Below are 19,000 nucleotides of genomic sequence, written 5' to 3' on the forward strand. Positions count from 1 at the left end.
CCAGAAAAGCTTATACAGAAATACACAATTAAAAAGTAAGTCATGTTGTGAGTTGAAAGTGGAGATTAATGGTTCATTTTTAATAAAGTAAAAATAAAAAATCAGAAATTGAGGTGCAAAATTAATTGCAATATACTCAGTACGGGTGCATTATGTTCGTTCTTGACAGGGTATTTTTTTCAGAAACTGTTCAAATTTAAAAACACAATATAGTTTTACAGAAAAGGTACATGTAAATTGTTTTATTTATTTTAATTAATCAATGTATTTAATTACAACCACAAAGTGCATCACATCTCAACTTTGGTAGTAGTTAATCTAATGAACATCAGATCAAATGATTATAGGAAAGTCTGTCTTTTAATAATCTAAGCCTTAATTTTGAAAATAATCATCAACGTGGCAATCACTCTGCTTCATGAAAGTGTACAGCACCACAGCAACCAATAACATCTTTTAGATTTTAACAATGCAACATGATAACATATTTAGGCACACTCAATAGTATTACAGTATTATTTAAAACAAGAAAGGCAACATATTTCATAATATTAGTTTTTAAGCACAGATCAATGTTAAAGAATGATATTTGATCAATTTCCCTAATGTAGGGACTTTTGACAACAAAAAACTTACTACAGATAAATGTTCTTTTATCAAACAGTATCACAGGTCAATATACAGTATAGGATTTATAATATCAAAAAGAAAAAACTGTACAGTATGCACTAAACATATAGAAACAAAATTTCTCATGCATAAGTGGAATGTATAAACAACAGGGTTTGTTATATCAAAATATTTCATAATCAAAGATTGCACATTTTTAATAAAACAAGTTAGATATCTGTTGTGTGCAAAACCTTCAGGGCAATTTCAGTAGGAGATATCACTCTCTACATAATATAATGTTTTTATTACTCTCTACATACAATAATGCTTTTTTACATTACTGTAACAGCATTTCTTCTTCAATAATGCTCTATTTATATATGGTGGAGACGTTTGTAGCCAGAATTTCACCCTTTTTTCTAAATTCCTTCATAAAAGGATTGAGTAAAATTAATCAGTTCTTAAAATCTCTTTAAATCTTTAAGGCTGTCATTCTAATATCAGCCTGTCCAGCAGCTAGTATGTGATTCAATCTTCATCATCATCATCTGAGGCAACTTGTGGCCCCCGCTTCATGGGGACCATGCTTCCCCCCACCAGGCCATTGGCTGTATTGAACAGATTGATAGGGGAACTGCCATCTGTGATCAGAGTGGACTTCAAGCCCAGTGCCTTCAGGAGTTTCACCTGGAATTAGGAATGTGAGGGTTAAAATTATGTTATTAACAATTTCCCATGTCAGTTAAATGTTGTTCCTCCCAGTGTTCCGTGACAACTTTACGAAAACTTTCAACCAAACATATACAAAAATACTTCAACACATTGAGAAGAACAACAATTTTATTATATGCATAGTTGTAAATCATATAATCAGCATAATCAGAACAAACCATGATAGAACTAGCCATGAATTCTACTTGCCTGCATCTCGGGTCCAGAAGTTGCAATGGCTCTGATGGTGTCTGCACCTATGGAATTCACCATGTCTTTAAACTTGCCAGTCTCAATGGCAGTCATCTCCTTGGACTTGGACAGCTCAAGCTCATTCTGTTCACGAAGGAACCTGATCTCTGCTTCACGGGCACTGGTAAGGCGTTCAAGTTCTCCTTCCTGTAAGTAACAATAATTCATGTATATAAATAACTGTCTGTGCAAAATAATTTGGCACCTAGTAGCCCTTTCACACAATTGAGTCAAAGAGCAAACTGACCCAAAAGCCAAAATAATCAACACTATCTTAAGAAATTTACACAAATTTATAATCATTACTAGCATTTTTAAAATTAAATATATGTTTAAAAAATGAAAATTTTACAACTGTTTTGCATGTCAATAAATACGTATCATTAATATTATCAAAGCCCAGCTTCAATTTTGCTAACATTAGGCATGGGGCCTTAAATAAAATTGCAGACTGAAATCAGTGCAACTTTTTGTATTAACATCTAGTTCACTAAATACTAAGATATAAAACATAATCATACGTACTGCTTCAATTTTCATAGCCTGCGCCTTCAGTTTGGCTTGCTCCACATTAGCCTCTCCCTCTATTCTGGCAGACTCTGCCCTGGACTGTGCCTCTGCCTTGGCTTGCCCTGTGCTCTCTACGGCAGCACTCTGAGCCTGGAGTTCTAGAAGAGCGCGGCGAGATTTCTCAGCCTCAGCTTCATCACTTATCTTTTGACGCTCCAGGCGACCTTTTGCCTCCTGCTCTAGACGCTCTGCTTCATGTCTGAAAATGATCAAATACAACATGAGACCTTTCTGTATGCTGTTTGTATAATATTAGTTAAACAATTGTGATAAATTTCTCTCGACTAAAACTAGCTGACCATTCATAAGAATATCATACTGTATGTGATCATTATACAATGTAGTTTAAGAAGCACTAGGAGTAGGGCAGCAATACTGGTGGGTGTGGTTAAAATAAAAGCTTCCACAATCTTCACCCAATCAAAGCCTCTGTTACATATGACATAAGACTACAGTTTACCTGGCTGCTGCCTCCTGTGAGTTGGTGGTAATTTCAATGGCCAGTTGGACAGACTTCTGCAAGGCATCTCTAGTTCTCTGGTCCACTGGTTCCACAGACTGAATATCTATGCTGGTGATGATCAAGTTGTTCTGTTTGAACACAAAGCGATCTCGCACTTTCTTGCTGTCGTCAATTCCAAACACAGACGCACGGATAATTTTGGCAGAGTTCTGAAATGGAAGTTTGTATTCTCAGGCACTGACATTTTAATTTTAGTGAAAGTCTATGGTTGGGTGAAAAGACTGCCACTAATTTACAACAATTCACGCACCTATATTAAATTTTTTATCCAATGTCCATTTTTAAAAACCACCAACTCAGAAATGAACAACTCAATCATACTTCTTGAGAAGTATGCCAAACACATTGAGAGACTTACAATGGAGAAAATAGTCCAATGAAGTTTACCTTATGAAAGTCATCAAACTGAACCTGTGCCACAGCTCCTCTGACTCTAGATGCAATTGCTTTACAAGCATCTCCAACAAAGTCGGGAACACTGAACAACTTAGCTGCCTCAGTTTCAAAGTCTTTGTCTCCAGCCTTGGTTGAAATTTCGAAGTGCCTAAAACCAAAGACAAATTATAGTGCTCTACAAGTTCTGCTTTCATTACAATGTTCATACAAATTTTTTAAAAATCTGAATTGTGCTAAACTGTGATGGTTTTAAACCACGAAAGACCCAACTAAGAAAAACAATTTCCATTACTGTCTACTATATTGTCAAGCAAGAGTTTTTAAACATAAAAAAACATACATATAAATATAGAATACATACCAATTGTAAGATAGCTGCAGAGAGAGCCTTGCGTGATCCGCCGTCTCCACCACTATAATGTCTGTGCAGAAGTCGGGACCCATGAGAAGGCACAGTGATTTGATAAGATTGGGTTTCTTGGGTTTACCACCAGACAAACTGAGCTGAGTAAACTGTTCATCTGGACCCAGCATCACCAGATCTGGACCAAACACAACTCTGCAAAATTGTGAAAAATTTATTACAAATATATAACAAGCAACTGTCCGTCAAGTGAAATTTGAAAACTGTTTGACAAGAAAGTCACAAGACTGACAACAATCCATGAGGCTTCATGGAGATGATTTGTCTGCTTCAAAATTAAGAAGTCACAAATATAAAATATTATTTGTTGGCAACTCTGTATACATTTATCAATTAAGCATCTGAATGACTGTAGAAATCTCCAAGTCAAAAATCTTTAAATCAGTTAATCCTCTAAAAAATTCTTGGCATAACAAATACCTTGCTTTTTTCTCCTTGTAATCATATATCTGCACTGCTGCATTGTGTGGCACTCTGAAGGTGACTACTCTGGTTTTGTCACGTGTTTGGGTGCTTGCCCCTCTGCCGCGCTCTCCTCTATCAGCCAGTGGATCTTTCCCTTGGGCCAGAAGTGCCTCCACAGCAGGGGGCAGCTCCTTACACCACAACTCCTCATCTTGGTTCAACATGTAGGTCTCCCCAGTAATGGCTCTTACCTATAATAAAAATAATTACACTTTGAATTTCAGCAAGGTATCTCCAGTTATAAATAAATGATGAGTGCCAGCAGGTCTACACCAGTAACTTTTTGCCCAATAAAACAATTTTATCTGTATTTTTTAATTTATTAACTATGGGACCATTCAGAATGAGAAGAGCCGAGTGTTAGCTAGGCCAGGACCTAAATATGGCAGACCTACATGAAAGGAAGACTGCTTAATCCTGTAATGGTATCTCCGCCTCTCACATGCCTCCCCATGCATCGTCCCTGCAGGGGCACAGTAATTTAATCTTGGCTCAATTCAACCTGTCAAAGGATGACGCGTGGGTAGCCATGTGAGAGGCGGAGAGACCATTACAGGATTCCAAAATGCTTTTACATGCCTCTGTTTTGCAATAATGAAACAAAACAACAACTTGTATGGTGGTCCTTGCATTTTCAAATTCAGACAAAAATACACCATAGCAAAAGTGTGACCTTAGTACACATATTTCTATTTTCTTTAACTGATAACTTAAAATGACCTTCCAAATAAAAGTGTAACAACTGAGCTAAAGAAATTGATGCCTCCTTGATTAAAGCAAAATTTTCAAGCAAACCCACCTTGCCAGTTTTGACATTTCTGACATAGATTCCTTCATTTTCATCTAGTGGGATGGCTTGACGTTTGCAGACAACTTCTACTTCAACTGGAGGAACATATTCCTTGGGGCCTCTGATCATCCAACGATCTCCAGGGTGGCGCTCAATGCCCTAGGTGTAAGATTATGAATAAGTAAATTTCTTGGCAACAATGCTATAAACACTCTGATAGAAAAAAGTAGGAAAAAACAAAGGCAGTAAACCATCATGTCAAAATTGATTTGATTTCAATTTTATGTTCCTCACTTACCAATATAAAACTTGTATGAACATTTTCCTATGTTTGCAAATATGGTTACCAAAAATCACTTACTGCCCCAGCATCCTTGAACAACTCTGTAGATCTGAGGATAAGACCTTCATCTTCCCCAAGAATGTAGACATCTTGGATTCCTTCCTCCAGACTCTCACCAGGCATCAAGAAGAAAGACTTCTCTCCCTACAATGTAAAAAGTGGAAATTCATTGTTCTATTAAATTAAATATTCTTGTACAAAAAATTGCATGGAAGGCACATTTGTTTCGTACATCAACAGTGAACAATAAATAATACTGCACTTACAAAAACTACAGGTAGGCTTTTTACATAACTTCACTCACCTTCACTAATTTCTTCTTTCCAAGTTGGGGTTTCCCATCGTCATCCACGGGGTCCAGGATGACACAGTACTGTCTGCTGCTCAAAGTGGTGATATCAACAACACCAACAACTTCCTCGTACACTTGAGGAATGTGAGTTTCTGTGTCCGACATCTTGATTAACCACTCCTCTCCATTTTTACGCACATTGCCAAAGTCATCCTTGAATGTTCTTATGGCCCTCATGTGCAAAGCTTTCTATAATTGAGATCAAACAAGGGTTACTTTGTTGATGAATGGGCTTTCTTTGACATACTGTATTTTTATTAAATACTTCAATAAAGTAAAGGTTATCAAGTTCATACAAAAATATCACATCACCATGGAAACTGATATTATCTAACAAGTTCTTTAAGGTCTCATGTATTGCTTAATAAGCACAACTTCAGCAAGCATGTAAAAAATAAAAATAAATAAATAAAAATTCTAAAGGTTGTATCACACATAAATTCTATATATAATAGAAAACAGATCTTAGCATGCTATTAGCTCCACAATAATGAAGACAACAAGATACCTTTTCTGTAAGTACAAAGGCATCCTCTACATCCACTACTTCCTCATATGCTCCAGGCAGGTAAGCCCCAGTCTTCTTCACTATCCACTCCTCTCCTGTGACACGAGGGACACCATCACGATCTATGCACTCTTTGCGTGCACGTAGTTTGCATGCCTGGTTGGGTTTGATAACTGTGGCACGTATTGTCTCCTCTACTGCTACCTCCTTTCTGGGAATATAAGTTCCTACAAACAGAGAAAACTTGTATGTAGCAGCATGCTTCCCAAGATGTATTTATCTGTTGTTGGAGATTACCAAAAATGAAGTTTAGAATAATGAGATAAACAGATTTTTCATCAAAAATTCAGATTACACAGATATAAGAAACTCACACACACATTTAAAAATAATCACTATATTTTTATTAAAAAAACCCAAAAAAACTCCGCAAAATCAAGGTATCATTTTTTGAGAGGAAAATATTTTTCTTAACAAAAATCAGTATGGGTACTATTGGGCAATACCACAATCTTTTAGATCGTAAAAAAAAACTGAATAATCTAAATTATTTTAACTGATTAAAATCACAAATCATTACTCAAGCTGGCTATAACATATAAAATATTACCACGATCTAATCTTACCTGGCCCCTCAAACAGCCATTCATCCCCAGCTGTTCTTTTCTCACCAGTCTCATCTTCAAAGTCCAAAACAGCACGCAGGCGTATTGCTGCATTTGCTGCAACTATTTTCAAGGGTACCACTGGCTGTAAATAAAGAATTTATAAGATACCATCTTCATGAAGAGGATGTATGCAATCAACAAGTGCCTCTATGATAAAACTGCCCAGGTTTTCTAAATTAGGTTTGCCCATAAAACATAAGTAAAATGATATAATCAATCTTGAAGTAGCTTGTACATTCATTGAGCCATTACAAGCTTCTGAATCTGTTAGCTGTAGTTTTCAAGAGTATTTTGTGTGACTGTCACTAGCTTTGTACCTGCTTGAGCACCTCCCCTGGATAAAGAGGGAAAGGATCTTGTGCAAGGCGTATCTCCTGGTCAGCATGCAGCAGCTTGGGCTGTCCACTCTTGTCAAACACACATTTGCCGTCCTTGTCTTTGAGGATAGGGTTTTCAATGACGCAAAAATGCCTAGGGGGCACTGTCACCATCTTCTCAGGCCCCAAAACAACCCTAAACAGGCAAATGACATCATATTTACTTTTGAGTTAAAATTCCCTTTAAAAATGCAATAGGAAATCATATGGATGAAACTTGAAGCCAAAGTGAAACAAATTTTCTCTGTTAAAGGATGAAAGATCCTTAATTTTACCTTTCATTGTCCTGTCTGATGTATGTGTTTGGCCCAATCTCCAGTCGTGTGACATTGGTGTTCTGATCCAACACATGGATGTAGAAGTAGGGAGGAATACGGAACAAAGACTCATCCTTGCTTCTGGATGCCATCTTCAAAGCTTTATTCTCAGATCTGTTTAACCTGTAATGAGCAATATGACTAATAAAGAATAAATTTTAAGGTGACTGACTCATCCCTGTCTTTTACTGGATGAACTTAAATTACCACTTTGTAGTCACCTATAATGTCCCACAGCATAACATACCACACCATATCATAGAGATATAACAGATGAACCAAACTATAAATCATTTTAGATCCTGCTTTTTATATTTGTGCTACATCCATAAGAATATGGTAATGAGATGTCATAGTTTTCAGGTAGCTGAAGTATAAATTTATCATCACCAATTAAACTCATTAAGAGGGAGCACAATCTTTTAAATAACAGGGACCATGCTTATTAAAGTTTTTAACATCTATATCTTGGGGTAAGAAGTTATTTTTTCTTTAGCTATTATTATTGTACTAAAGATATGATAACAATTTAAACTAAGACTTGAACTTCTTATTTTACAGTAAGATAAAATATTTACAGACATTCAAAGATGGTCAATTGTTTTTTTTTCTTTAAAAAATGTTTTCTTTAGAGATTATTACAGAGGATAGCAATTTATGAAGGTCCACGTAGTCCAGTGGCACACAAAGACTTGGACAATTGTTGCCAAAATAAATGGAAAAAAAATTTGTAAAACAATCTTATCATGTTGATTTTCAAAAGGAACCTTCCACTTTACCAAACAAAACCAAGTTATATAAAGATACAGTTTGACAGTAATAGGGTGAAATAAAGATGTGTTGGACACCAATTGCAACAGCATGATCAGCCACGTGCACAGTGATCAGAATATATACAGACACATACAGTGTCTGCATATAAAAATATCAGCATATGCTATATATGTACGGATACAGTGTAACATATCTGAATCAATAACACTCATTTTATGCATCTGAATAATATATCTAAGCTCCTTTTAATTTTGCAAACATTTCTATGCAGCTTACATTTTGGATCCAAATGCACGTAATTGTTATCAATGTCACAGAGATATCAATGTCACACAGAACAATAAGTTTGTCATTAAATTATTAATATAAACCATCAATGATAATAACAAGAACATTTTATCATCAGTCACAAGATATCTGGTTGCTATGTCAGTATAGTTACATTTATCATGACCCATTTTATGCAGTGCCACCTGAATTTGGTAATTTCCGTATTTGATATGCACATGTAGTTCTTATTTGCAATTATTCCATTTCCAGTTTAAAGAATATTAAAAAATCTTTTAATATTTAGTTAATGTAAATTAACATTAATAACAACATTAGGAAATAATAATATTAATAATAATAAAAAGAATACGGATCAATCAACCAGTATTTAGAAAATATTTAAAATGTCTATATTTAAATTACAGTATCTATATTGCAAAAAAGTAACCTTTTAACAATGTCACATCACCATTACTGATGTAGTTCTCACCTCAGCACCACCAGCCAACCAGGCCTAGGAATTGAGGATTCTGCTCAAATTTATAAGGTTTTGCACGAGCCAGTTAAATATAACTTGATGAAAAAGCTGATGTAGCAAAAATGGACCACCTGCAAACGCATACGTGTTTGGAAAAACCGCTGACGCAAGGCAATTGCAATGAAATAATGGTGTTAGTGATGTTGCACAAGCTGCTGACATCAGCAACGCCAAATAGACCGATCAAGTTACAGATATTTGCTTACTCATATTGACCACAATGACGTCAAGGCCTAAGCAGGGAAGCCGGAGAAACATTTACAGGTGTATCAATAAATTGTATTATGCCTTTTTTCAAAAAGCAAATTATACTGCGGTTTAATAGATTTTTTAAATAAACCTTTTTTACACTATGAAAAGAAACCACGCAAGTCCTCAACTTCTGGAAATTTTGTTTACCCATTTACGTCACAAGCTTTCAATTAAAAACACTATGCTACCCAATGCAATGGCACTCTTGTAGAAGAAGCAAAGCTGGTCATATCTTTACCCTGTTTTCACCATGACAACCCATAATAAAAAAGTCTTTACTTACGCCAGTAAGTGAGTTAGTGAAACGAGGAAGCGAGCACCTGACCGACAGGAATGCGAAAGAGGTCAATATATACACCTCCAGAGCAACCAATCAGTGTATGTATTCGCTGCGGAGATATAAACCTCAGAAATAAAAATAAAGATAATCAGTTAAATTGATCATACGTGTGATTATCAGTTTAATAAGATTTACATACTCGTGGTTGATAACGAAAATTTTCAAAGAGTAAAACAAGTATTACCTCATCTATTTTACCCATTGAAATTTGTGCAATGTGTTTGCTGCACATGTAACTTGCCCTATTTTGAGTTTCTCTTAGATTTCATATTTCAGCATGAAACGAGTTAGAAGTGAACAAATTAATAGCTATGTAGGTCATTATTTGAAAAGACGACAATTTAAGGTAGGTATGTCATTTTGGAGTAAATAACAGAGTGGAAAAGAATCATTATTGGCACAAATGATCGGCATTTCAGAAGTTATGAACTGTATATTGCCTAGGCTGTAGAGAAAGTACATAGAAAATGATTCAAAGTTATACTTCTATATATATATTTCGTATGCTTGAGTATTCTGAAAAACTACTGCTTTTTCCCAAGTTGTACCGTGAAAACCAGAAAAGTACCTGATATTGATATTTCCTTCTGAAATGTTAAGAAGACATGGTCTAAATGAAGACTGATTGATCCTGATCCATTAGAACCCAAATGATTTTAAAAATTAGTCTAGAAAAAGAACTGTTATATTGCTGGGGCAAGTTGAGTGATATTTATTGAACTGAGGACAATTGCTTATTTTTTAAAAGGAAAATTAGTATTGCCACAGAAATCGGTTACCTTTTATTTCCATTGTTAATAACAGATCTGTACATGCTTCAGTTAAAATTAATCAGTACTGTATAAAAATGGGTAAAGAAATGTAAGATGTAGGTGTAATATTGTTATGTGCATCAATAGAGACATTTTCTTTTGCCTCCTCTAGAAACCCTGCACCCAACTGAAAATCATAATTAGTAAATTGTCCTTGTCCTTACAACTATCACTTTGTGCCATATACTAGTAGGAGTACATGTGCCAGGGGTAGCACTAACACTAGCCAATTTAGGCAAATGCTAAAACTGACTTAGGTTGGCTAAACAAAAATGGTTGATTTGACTTGTTTTAGTCAAATTTAAACCTTATGGGAAAAAAGGTGATGAAAAAGTAGTGATTTGACTAAAAGAAAAAAATTGCCAGCACTACCCCATTGTAATGCATATTTATGTGTTGCTTATGATTGGTTTATAGATGTTACATTACCATCTTAACATAAAATTTACAGGGAGACAGTGAACATATAAATAAGAAAGACCTGAAAGTCCAGCAAACTATAGAAGAGATGTCATTGCATGAGGCTTGCAATGCAGCTGTAGGTGTTGACAGTTCTTTCTCATTTAGCAGCATCACTGGGGATGCTACAGCTTGCGATCAACAGTATGTCAGGTAAGTATTTTTTTGGCTCTGTGTGGCAGTTTATATTAACAGTCATTCCAAAAACATATGTTTTTCATTGACCTGCGTACAAAGACTACCTTTGGCCTCATATTTATTGAATAATGTTGATCAATATTGATAACTTCAGTATGATGCTCTGACTTCAACTGTGCCTGATGGACATGCACTAGTATTCAGAACCCATTTGTCATCCATAGCAGTGCATTAACATTTTTTTCACTATGATCTGTCTATTGGCAGGTGAAATACTAAGCCATACCCATTACCATAACATGTCCATTTATAACAGTTTTTTTGATACAGCATTTACTGGCCAGTTAATTATTAGATGCAGTGTGATGCAGTAGGATAATAAAATTATTTTCTAAGTCAAAGGAATTTTTCACATGCTCTTTGAAGTTTCATGTTTGATCCAATATTGAAAAATTGAATGCAAACAACTATGGATGCTTCAGCTATGGATGAAGATATCCAGTTTGATAATACACAAAGTTAACAAATATTTATTAAGGATCTATATGATTATTCTTAATCTCAGAGTAACAAAAGTAACAGATTGCATGTTATATTGGATAATAATGTATCTAAAAATCTTTAATTCTCTTTCAGATTTCGCACATTTATTCAGGACTCAGTGGAGCCATACAGGACAGACCTGTTGTTACTTCTGTATCCAGTTTTTGTGCATGTTTACCTCGAGTTAATCTGCAATGGTCACAAAACTCCAGGTGAGACATCTCCTTGATGCTCTTGATACATTGTAATTTTTAATGTCAGTTCTTATTTAATAGCATATTTTGAGGAACCTTCACCTGTAATTAATACTGACTGAAAGGGATAAGTATAATCTAAACAACATCAGTTTTTATTTTTGTATATATTTTACATCATTATAATATTAATATTTGAGTGCATTTATGGTATTTTTTTACGGTAGCTAAAATAAACTGTAAATAAAAATGTATACCAATGATCTGTTGTTTATAAATTGATATAATTGATATTTTCAGCCCACAAGTTTTACAGTCGGCACCACTCTTACTTCCTAGAAAACTCAGAGTACAGAATGATTGTAGAGGCACTGGCACAGTTATTTCACAAAGAAGATGTGTACAGCAATGACTATATTAGAAAATTTAGGTAAAATAACATCTAATCTTTATTTTAAACTGGGGCAATTTTTACTTCTCTCTAAACAAATTATTAACTAGAAAGATGCAATGGATCACATGCAGACTTTTATCAGTATGAAAAGCTTTAATGTTTGGAAGATATACATGTACCAGTATGTGCAAGTAACAGTGTGTGGGACTTGCCTTTAACCATAAGTATTAACTTCTTGAAATATGATATGTAGTATTGCCATTCTCTTCTTACTTAGGGAAGATAAATTCAAAGTGGTCCTGTCAGAAGATGCTTTACAATATCTGTTTCGATACCTCAAGGTAATGATAGGTATATTTTATCAAGGTTTAACGTGTCATTTTTTGATTTATTATTACTTAAATAATGATACTTAAAATGTGGTCAAATGGTTGCTTAAGTTGAGGTGTTTACATTTCTAGGACCATTTTTAATAGTAAATGATGTAAAACTCTTTTTGTAACATCTTGGTGTAATGACAATGTTAATTACAATGTTACATTTTACTTCAGAACGAGGACAACATGATTATGTTGCAGATATTCAACCACCATATCCACATTAAAGGTATGTATTGAAAGTATGCTTTGGATATTAGTAGCTGGAGATTCAAAGTAAATAAGTTGTTATATCTGTTGGCAATTTACTATACTCATTTAAGAATAACTGATATCTAAAACTTGAACAATTGATGTGTGGTTAGTAACGGAATATGCCTACAATTTTTGTGTGAATTTTTTAAAAATTGAGTTTATTTAATTGAAACGACTCACTTTAAATGAATATGCATTTGTAAATATGTTCTTCACAAATATAAGCTAGTAAGTTATCATTGAGACATTGGGATGTACATGTACTTGGACTAGAGACAACATGAACAGGGACACAACTATTTCCTGTTGCACTCATTCAGAAAACTGTGATTTTCAACCCATCATTAACTATGATCAAGGATCAACATAAATATTGAAAATTCAGCAAGATATTACAGCAGTTGGTTTGCAAAATTTCATTAGTGAGAGACAACGTACCCGTGTACTTAGTCATACTAAAAGTGTATGAATTTTGAAACAAATTATGAGAAAAGCCTTCGGTTGCATTCAGTTATGTTTCTCATTAACAGCAAAGTATGGATTTCTGTGACACTAATTCCCTTAAAAGTACTTAATGAGTGGTTTCCATACACCTGCCTCTTGCAGATTTAAAGGAACTTGTAATTGCCATTGCATTTTTCACTCAGTAATAGTGTAATTATTGTTAATTAATAGCTATTAGCTATATAGGTATTGAATGGAAAAGTAGGTGTGCCAGGTACTGTAATTGTGCTCAGTGCAGATCTTCCTAGCTTATGAAATTAACTGAAAGTGAAATTGCTTTATGCTTATTTTACTTCCAGTGAAGATGCCCACAGATGTGGAGTTAGACCTTCAGGACTTTGTAAACTTCCATGACCTTGTTCTTCCTTCTGCTCCTGACACCCCACAAAACAAAGTGATCAGGAATGAAGTGTCCCTCAGCTCTCTACAACAAAGTATACAGAAAGTGCGGGATGGGGCACCATGTCTGACTTCCATCTTATTTTATACATTTCTCAATACACATCAAGGGTATGAGAAATGTGTTGGTCACCTTTTTACAATTTTGTGATAGGCAATGAGTATGGTTATAAACATTGCTACATAATCTTGTACAGAAGAAAATTAATGTAAAAAGAAAATGAAAGAAAGATCTTATGTAATTCCATCATCTCCTGGAAATTGGGAGAATCTATAAATCTTCACTAAAACTTGTCACAATACTCATACATGCAACATATTTATAATTTAGCTTAAAAAAGTGAACATTGAACAATTTCTTTTCTCCCCTCTTTAAGAATCAATTTTGATCTTAAGTTAATCAGTTAGAATTAAAATGAAACATTTTTATTTTTAATAATTAGATTGTGTTGCACAAGTATTTCACCAAATGAGGCACTCATCTGTGGAGGCTTTGAGGAAAATTCAATCAAAATCTGGAGTTTAACACCATCAAAATTGCACCCTAAAAAGGCAGTAGTCAGGACAGACAGAATCACAATGGTTGGAGATTATTTGGAGGATGTAGAGGAAAAAGAGTGGTAAGAGGATATGTTTTACAAGTAGCATTATAGGTATTTGAGGAACCTTAAATTTGTCATCTATTAAAATATTTTGAGACTAAGTGTTTCCAGATTTTGTAAAAAATCATCCTTATTGAAAAGTGCTTTTTTTTTAGTTCCAGAACGAGACCAAATGAAGTTATCACAATGAGGGCACATAGTGGTTCTGTTTATGGAACTGCATTTACTGCTGATTCCAAGTACCTGCTGTCTTGTTCAGAGGATAAATCAGGTGAGCTGCAAGATAAGTCACTGGCAGGTCTAGTCTCTCGAAGTCAGTTTGGATGCCCTACCATTTATTTCACATTCTGAAATTATCTTTCAAGAACATATTGACCATGTTTCTTTTTTTTCTTAAAGACCCCTGAAGGCATCTGAATGTTCTTTGTCTGTAGCATGTTAAGTTTATTAATGCTTTTTGTTTTGTTATTTTTTCAGTACGGCTATGGGATCTTGACACTTACAATAATGTTGCACTATACAGAGGACACAGCTATGCAGTTTGGGATATAGATACAAGGTTAGCTTTTTAGATGGTTTCTACCAAACAGAGTTACTTAGTAGTTTTATTTATTTTTAAGTAGATTATTTTAAATAGCAGCCTTAGCTTTAAAAAGATCAAGTGAGCAAGGGTTACAAAAAATGTAATAAAATGATTTACATTTGGTCCTCAGCAGTTTTCTGGTATTTTTGACTTCAAAGCTCAAAGATGTTTTAAAGACCACATGAGTGAACATTTGATTGCATTCCTTGCATTTTTGCTTTGTTGTCTTTTGGTAGTATTTCCTTACTTAAAAAGGCTGTAATATACTTTGTCTACCAGTATCTGGGTACATTGTGTGGGAAGATTTAAAAGTTCACATCCAGTTTATTTATTTATTTATTTATTTATTTATTTATTTATTTGCTAAAAATTTGGATTTTTTGTGAATGAACTTAGTGGGCTTTTTATAGCAGGCTTTGAATAGCCAACACTAGGTTTACCCAGCTAGAAATTTTGGGATATTTGTGAAAAGATTTGTGGTCCTTTTTTCAGCCCCTCAGGCAGCTTCTTTGCCAGCTGTTCACATGACAGGACAGTAAAGTTGTGGGCAGTTGACAGAACCTATCCTCTCAGAACATTTGTAGGGCACACAATGGATGTGGATGTAAGTGATATTGACTAAAAAAGTTTTATCTATCACAGAAAAAGCATTTTTGTGTAGAAGAGATCAGGTGGAGACATGATCAGCAGAAAGTGTGACGTGCATTGAGTGGGCACCTCATTCACCAGACTTGAACTCCCCAGATTTTTATCTGTGGGGGTATCTCAGGGGTAAAGTAATAGCATAACAGAACAACCCTTAAATAATTGGTGAACTGAAGACAACAATCACAGCGAAAATCAGGGAAATTCCTAAAGAGGAATGTGTTCGAGTGTATGACTATTTTGCACTACACATGCAAGTATGCCTATAGCTAGCATGCCCTGGAGGCCATTTGGAGCATGTTTAAAAAGCACATAACTTTTATGGAAATCTACCAAGTTAACTGAAACTTATGAGAATAATCATACACATACTAAAGTTTGAGTTCAGCAAATTTCTTGAAATATGATGGGCCTTGATAAAATTTTTACGGGTTCTCTTTCTCTCTCTCTCTGTTTTTTTTTTTTTTTTTTTTTTGGGGGGGGGGGGGGGGTTGCAGGCACCCTATACAGTAATAGCCTAGGTTTCAAATCTGATGCAGACCATTCTTCACTTTCAAAAAAATTTCACATGGAGATTGATTACAAGTGGAGACACATTGGACCTAAGCCTGGGCATTTACATATACAGTGTTACTTTGATCAATATTGTTGGATTTTTCAAATATTAAAGTACTGTAGATTATGTATGTCACCTTTTCAGTGTGTGAAATTCCACCCTAACTGTAACTATGTAGCCACAGGATCTGGGGACAAGTCTGTAAGGTTGTGGAGTGTGCAAGAGGGCAAATGTGTCCGCCTGATGCAGGGCCACAGGGGCAGTATATACTCTCTGGCCTTCTCTCCTGATGGACAGATGCTAGCCTCAGCTGGTAGGTTCATATCACATTGGCAATTTTTTTGGGATTTTTTTTCAGATTAACTTTAATCCTGAATTAGTATAATTGACATCACAAGACAAGCATTTAGTGTAATATAGTATAATACATTCTAAGGTGCGATAGATGGTTAAGTTTGCCTGGTTCTGAATATGGCCTTAACAAAGCTTGCATCAAACTTTTAATGTTTGGATTTAACTTGCTCAAGGACTTTCATTGATTTTATGCTCTCTCCAGTTGTGTTTCCAATCTGTGACATTTTTCTCAGTCTAACACAATTGCCTGGTTATGCCTGTTACTTAAGATGCCGCAAATTACTTGGTACTTAATAAGATCATTGGAATAGTCTTAACATTGTGATATATTCAATTTCAGGGAAAATGTGCGTCTGGGTTCTGGCTCTTGCATAAAAATGTAATTTTGTCACTGAAGTTATGTGAACTTTCAAGATAAGATCATGTTTTTTCAGGCTTTTTTTAAGCTTTTCACATTGTGAGAGTTGACACATAATGCTATTACACTTTACTTTCTGAAAATTCAGGAGAAGATAGACGTATTAGAGTGTGGGACTTAGGCACAGGTTCTATAATAAAAGAGCTAAGGGGCCACACAGACATTGTTCACAGTTTGTGTTTTAACAGAGAAAGCAGTATGTTAGCATCAGGTATGTTTATTTTCAGTTGAAGTGCATTTCTATTGGAGTACCAGTAGAAGTACGTAGTGAGTTGAGTAAAATTTCAGAAACATTTAAGATCAAAAGTAAAAATTACTTGATGTCGAATCATTAGGTGTTCATACTGCCATGATACAGACTTCCCAAAGTCATGGGCAATTTATATAATTTTATACAATGTTTTACAATTACCAGGTGGTTTAGATTGTATGGTGAGAGTATGGGACGTAAGAAAAGCAGCCAATTTAAATGCAAGTGTGTAAGTATTTAATATTTTTAGCACCAGAGAATGAGAAATAAAATCAAGTGTTGAATATTTGGTCAATGATAGCCATTACACCTATTTCATTTTCAACCAGATTCCAATTCATAGAAATATCAACTTCACTAGAAATCACATGAGAAGAAACAGATGATAAAGTAATGTAAATAATGCTCTATTACAATTATTTTTTGCATCAAGGTTTAATATGTACAGTTAATTCACTGTGTATGTCGAGTTTGAGTGAAGAATGTAATGTATACACTTGTTTTTCTATTCAGGTCTGAGGGCCACATATCACCAGAACAGCTGGGGTCTTTTTCCACCAAATCTGCAGCAATTTACTACTTACGTTATGGCCAGCACAGTGTGCTGCTTGGATCTGGGGCTATACAGTGAGCTGCCACTATGATATTTGAAGATACATAACGAGATAGAAAGCACCAAGATCCAAAGCCATCTCGCCAAAATACCTTATTTTTATTTAAAAACATGATGACATTTTGTCTGGAATATTGGGTAATATGTGGTTAGCATTTGGGTAGGGTGAGGAATTAAACCTCTCCCCCCCCCCCCCCCCCCCCCACTCCACCCCCTTGGACAGGAGCCCCACCATGAAGGCAGTGATGTTCCACAGAAGGGCCATGAGAGATTTTATATATATATATATATATATATATATATATATATATATATATATATATATATGGGGATAGTGACTCACCATGAAGGCAGTGATGTTCCACAGAAGGCCTGTGAGAGATTATGTTATACGAGGATACCGACTCTTAGGCAGGAGAAAGCCCTTTAAGATGAGAAATGATAAAAATATTTCCTCAAAGAATGGAGTATTCACAGAGACAGGAACCAATGTTAGCATGCTTTTTTACTCACGACTGAGAAATGATGAGTGTTACATAAATAAAATGAAAAGGATTATTTTTTCACCAGCTCGAGTTTTTCCTATATATTTTCTAGGTTTATTAAATTATTTTCAGTGCCTCAGAAATTTAGCTGAAAAAATATAACACTAGTCTTATATGTAGTTCATTTTCACTTGGGAATTAATTCCATCAATTAACTAACCCTTGCATTTCCATAGGAACCATAAGTACCTTAAAAACCAATTCTCTCATGTGTAAATATAATGCCATAGTAACTGAATCATAAGAGTGAAATGCCATTAAAGCTACATGTATCAGCTTCAGATAATGAATTTTTGCTTTGTTCTGGTAACTGTTGCTGCTTGTATCAGCTAGTCTGCATGTACCAGCATACAACATAATGATGAAAAATTAATGTTTGACTTTTTTCAATTAGAACAGAAATAACATAAATGTATTTTTAATCTTTCACATTTGAATCATACAAACATCACGATAAATATTGTGAACACAGACAAAAATAGGTGGCGCTAGTTGTTTTTTTTTTTTTTTTTTAACTGCCATAAAACGTGTCCACAGAGTATCAGATTTCTACCCAATTTTACATTGCATGCTGCCAGGCAACTACTGCTTTGGGAACTGAACCTGTGTAAAAACATCACTAAGAACAGCTGGTACTACCACATGAAAAATGTTTTGATGATCTAGGAAATGTTGAAAGTGAAAATTTTTAGCAAAACTTTTGAAATGAATTTTTAGAAAGTCTGCAAAGCAGGGGGCAAGACCAAATTAATGTCATGTATTAGAAAAAGGACTTAAGTTTTTTTCACCATGATCATGCTCAGCATGGGTGCAAGCTTTCAGGATTATGCCCGATTTCAGGATTTTCATTTTTAACATTATTTTCCCATGGTCTTAA

At 34.8% G+C, this 19,000-nt stretch overlaps 2 protein-coding genes across 5 annotated transcripts; one reads left to right on the top strand and one right to left on the bottom strand.

Moving 5' to 3' along the window:
* Positions 1-210: 210 nt before the first annotated feature.
* On the bottom strand, positions 211-9,530 carry LOC106178155 (major vault protein). Of its 3 annotated transcripts, none has more exons than XM_024076970.2 (15): positions 9,426-9,530; positions 7,267-7,431; positions 6,932-7,127; positions 6,573-6,696; positions 5,947-6,173; positions 5,391-5,627; positions 5,105-5,230; positions 4,753-4,902; positions 3,909-4,144; positions 3,426-3,623; positions 3,056-3,212; positions 2,606-2,817; positions 2,101-2,344; positions 1,534-1,722; positions 211-1,299 (listed from the first exon to the last, which is right to left on the bottom strand). In XM_024076970.2, exons 2-15 carry the CDS (start codon positions 7,398-7,400, stop codon positions 1,141-1,143), a joined length of 2,589 nt encoding a protein of 862 aa, XP_023932738.2. In that variant the 5' UTR covers positions 7,401-7,431; positions 9,426-9,530; the 3' UTR covers positions 211-1,140. The 3 variants fall into 3 exon arrangements, with proteins under 3 accessions (XP_023932738.2, XP_023932739.2, XP_023932740.2); XM_024076971.2 differs by lacking the exon at positions 9,426-9,530 and adding an exon at positions 8,843-9,011; XM_024076972.2 differs by lacking the exon at positions 9,426-9,530 and adding an exon at positions 8,801-8,971.
* Positions 9,359-18,147, top strand: LOC106180262 (TAF5-like RNA polymerase II p300/CBP-associated factor-associated factor 65 kDa subunit 5L). Of its 2 annotated transcripts, none has more exons than XM_087002206.1 (16): positions 9,359-9,520; positions 10,746-10,906; positions 11,528-11,646; positions 11,929-12,058; positions 12,300-12,363; positions 12,574-12,628; positions 13,458-13,668; positions 14,001-14,177; positions 14,315-14,430; positions 14,637-14,718; positions 15,235-15,346; positions 16,088-16,256; positions 16,804-16,926; positions 17,131-17,194; positions 17,479-17,817; positions 17,929-18,147. In XM_087002206.1, the coding sequence occupies exons 1-15, from the start codon at positions 9,476-9,478 to the stop codon at positions 17,594-17,596; spliced, it is 1,746 nt and encodes a 581-aa protein (XP_086858332.1). In that variant the 5' UTR covers positions 9,359-9,475; the 3' UTR covers positions 17,597-17,817; positions 17,929-18,147. The 2 variants fall into 2 exon arrangements, with proteins under 2 accessions (XP_086858332.1, XP_086858331.1); XM_087002205.1 differs by lacking the exon at positions 9,359-9,520 and adding an exon at positions 9,599-9,828.
* The last annotated feature ends 853 nt before the right edge of the window (positions 18,148-19,000 follow it).

This window comes from Lingula anatina, chromosome 1 (genome assembly GCF_051362555.1).
Source record: "Lingula anatina isolate TDL-2025a chromosome 1, LinAna3.0, whole genome shotgun sequence".
Taxonomy (NCBI): Eukaryota; Metazoa; Brachiopoda; class Lingulata; order Lingulida; family Lingulidae; genus Lingula; species Lingula anatina.

What these genes read in the sequence shown, in the direction of transcription:
- LOC106178155 (XM_024076970.2), bottom strand. Translation starts at nt 7,400, where the DNA reads ATGGCATCCAGAAGCAAGGATGAGTCTTTGTTCCGTATTCCTCCCTAC. An exon ending in AGTTTGATGACTTTCATAAG is followed by an intron (nt 2,818 to 3,055) that starts GTAAACTTCATT and finishes CTTCCATTTCAG; the next exon opens with AACTCTGCCAAAATTATCCG. An exon ending in TCACAGGAGGCAGCAGCCAG is followed by an intron (nt 2,345 to 2,605) that starts GTAAACTGTAGT and finishes GATCATTTTCAG; the next exon opens with ACATGAAGCAGAGCGTCTAG.
- LOC106180262 (XM_087002205.1), top strand. Translation starts at nt 9,760, where the DNA reads ATGAAACGAGTTAGAAGTGAACAAATTAATAGCTATGTAGGTCATTAT. An exon ending in GGCACACAATGGATGTGGAT is followed by an intron (nt 15,347 to 16,087) that starts GTAAGTGATATT and finishes TCACCTTTTCAG; the next exon opens with TGTGTGAAATTCCACCCTAA. An exon ending in GCCAATTTAAATGCAAGTGT is followed by an intron (nt 17,195 to 17,478) that starts GTAAGTATTTAA and finishes TTTTCTATTCAG; the next exon opens with GTCTGAGGGCCACATATCAC.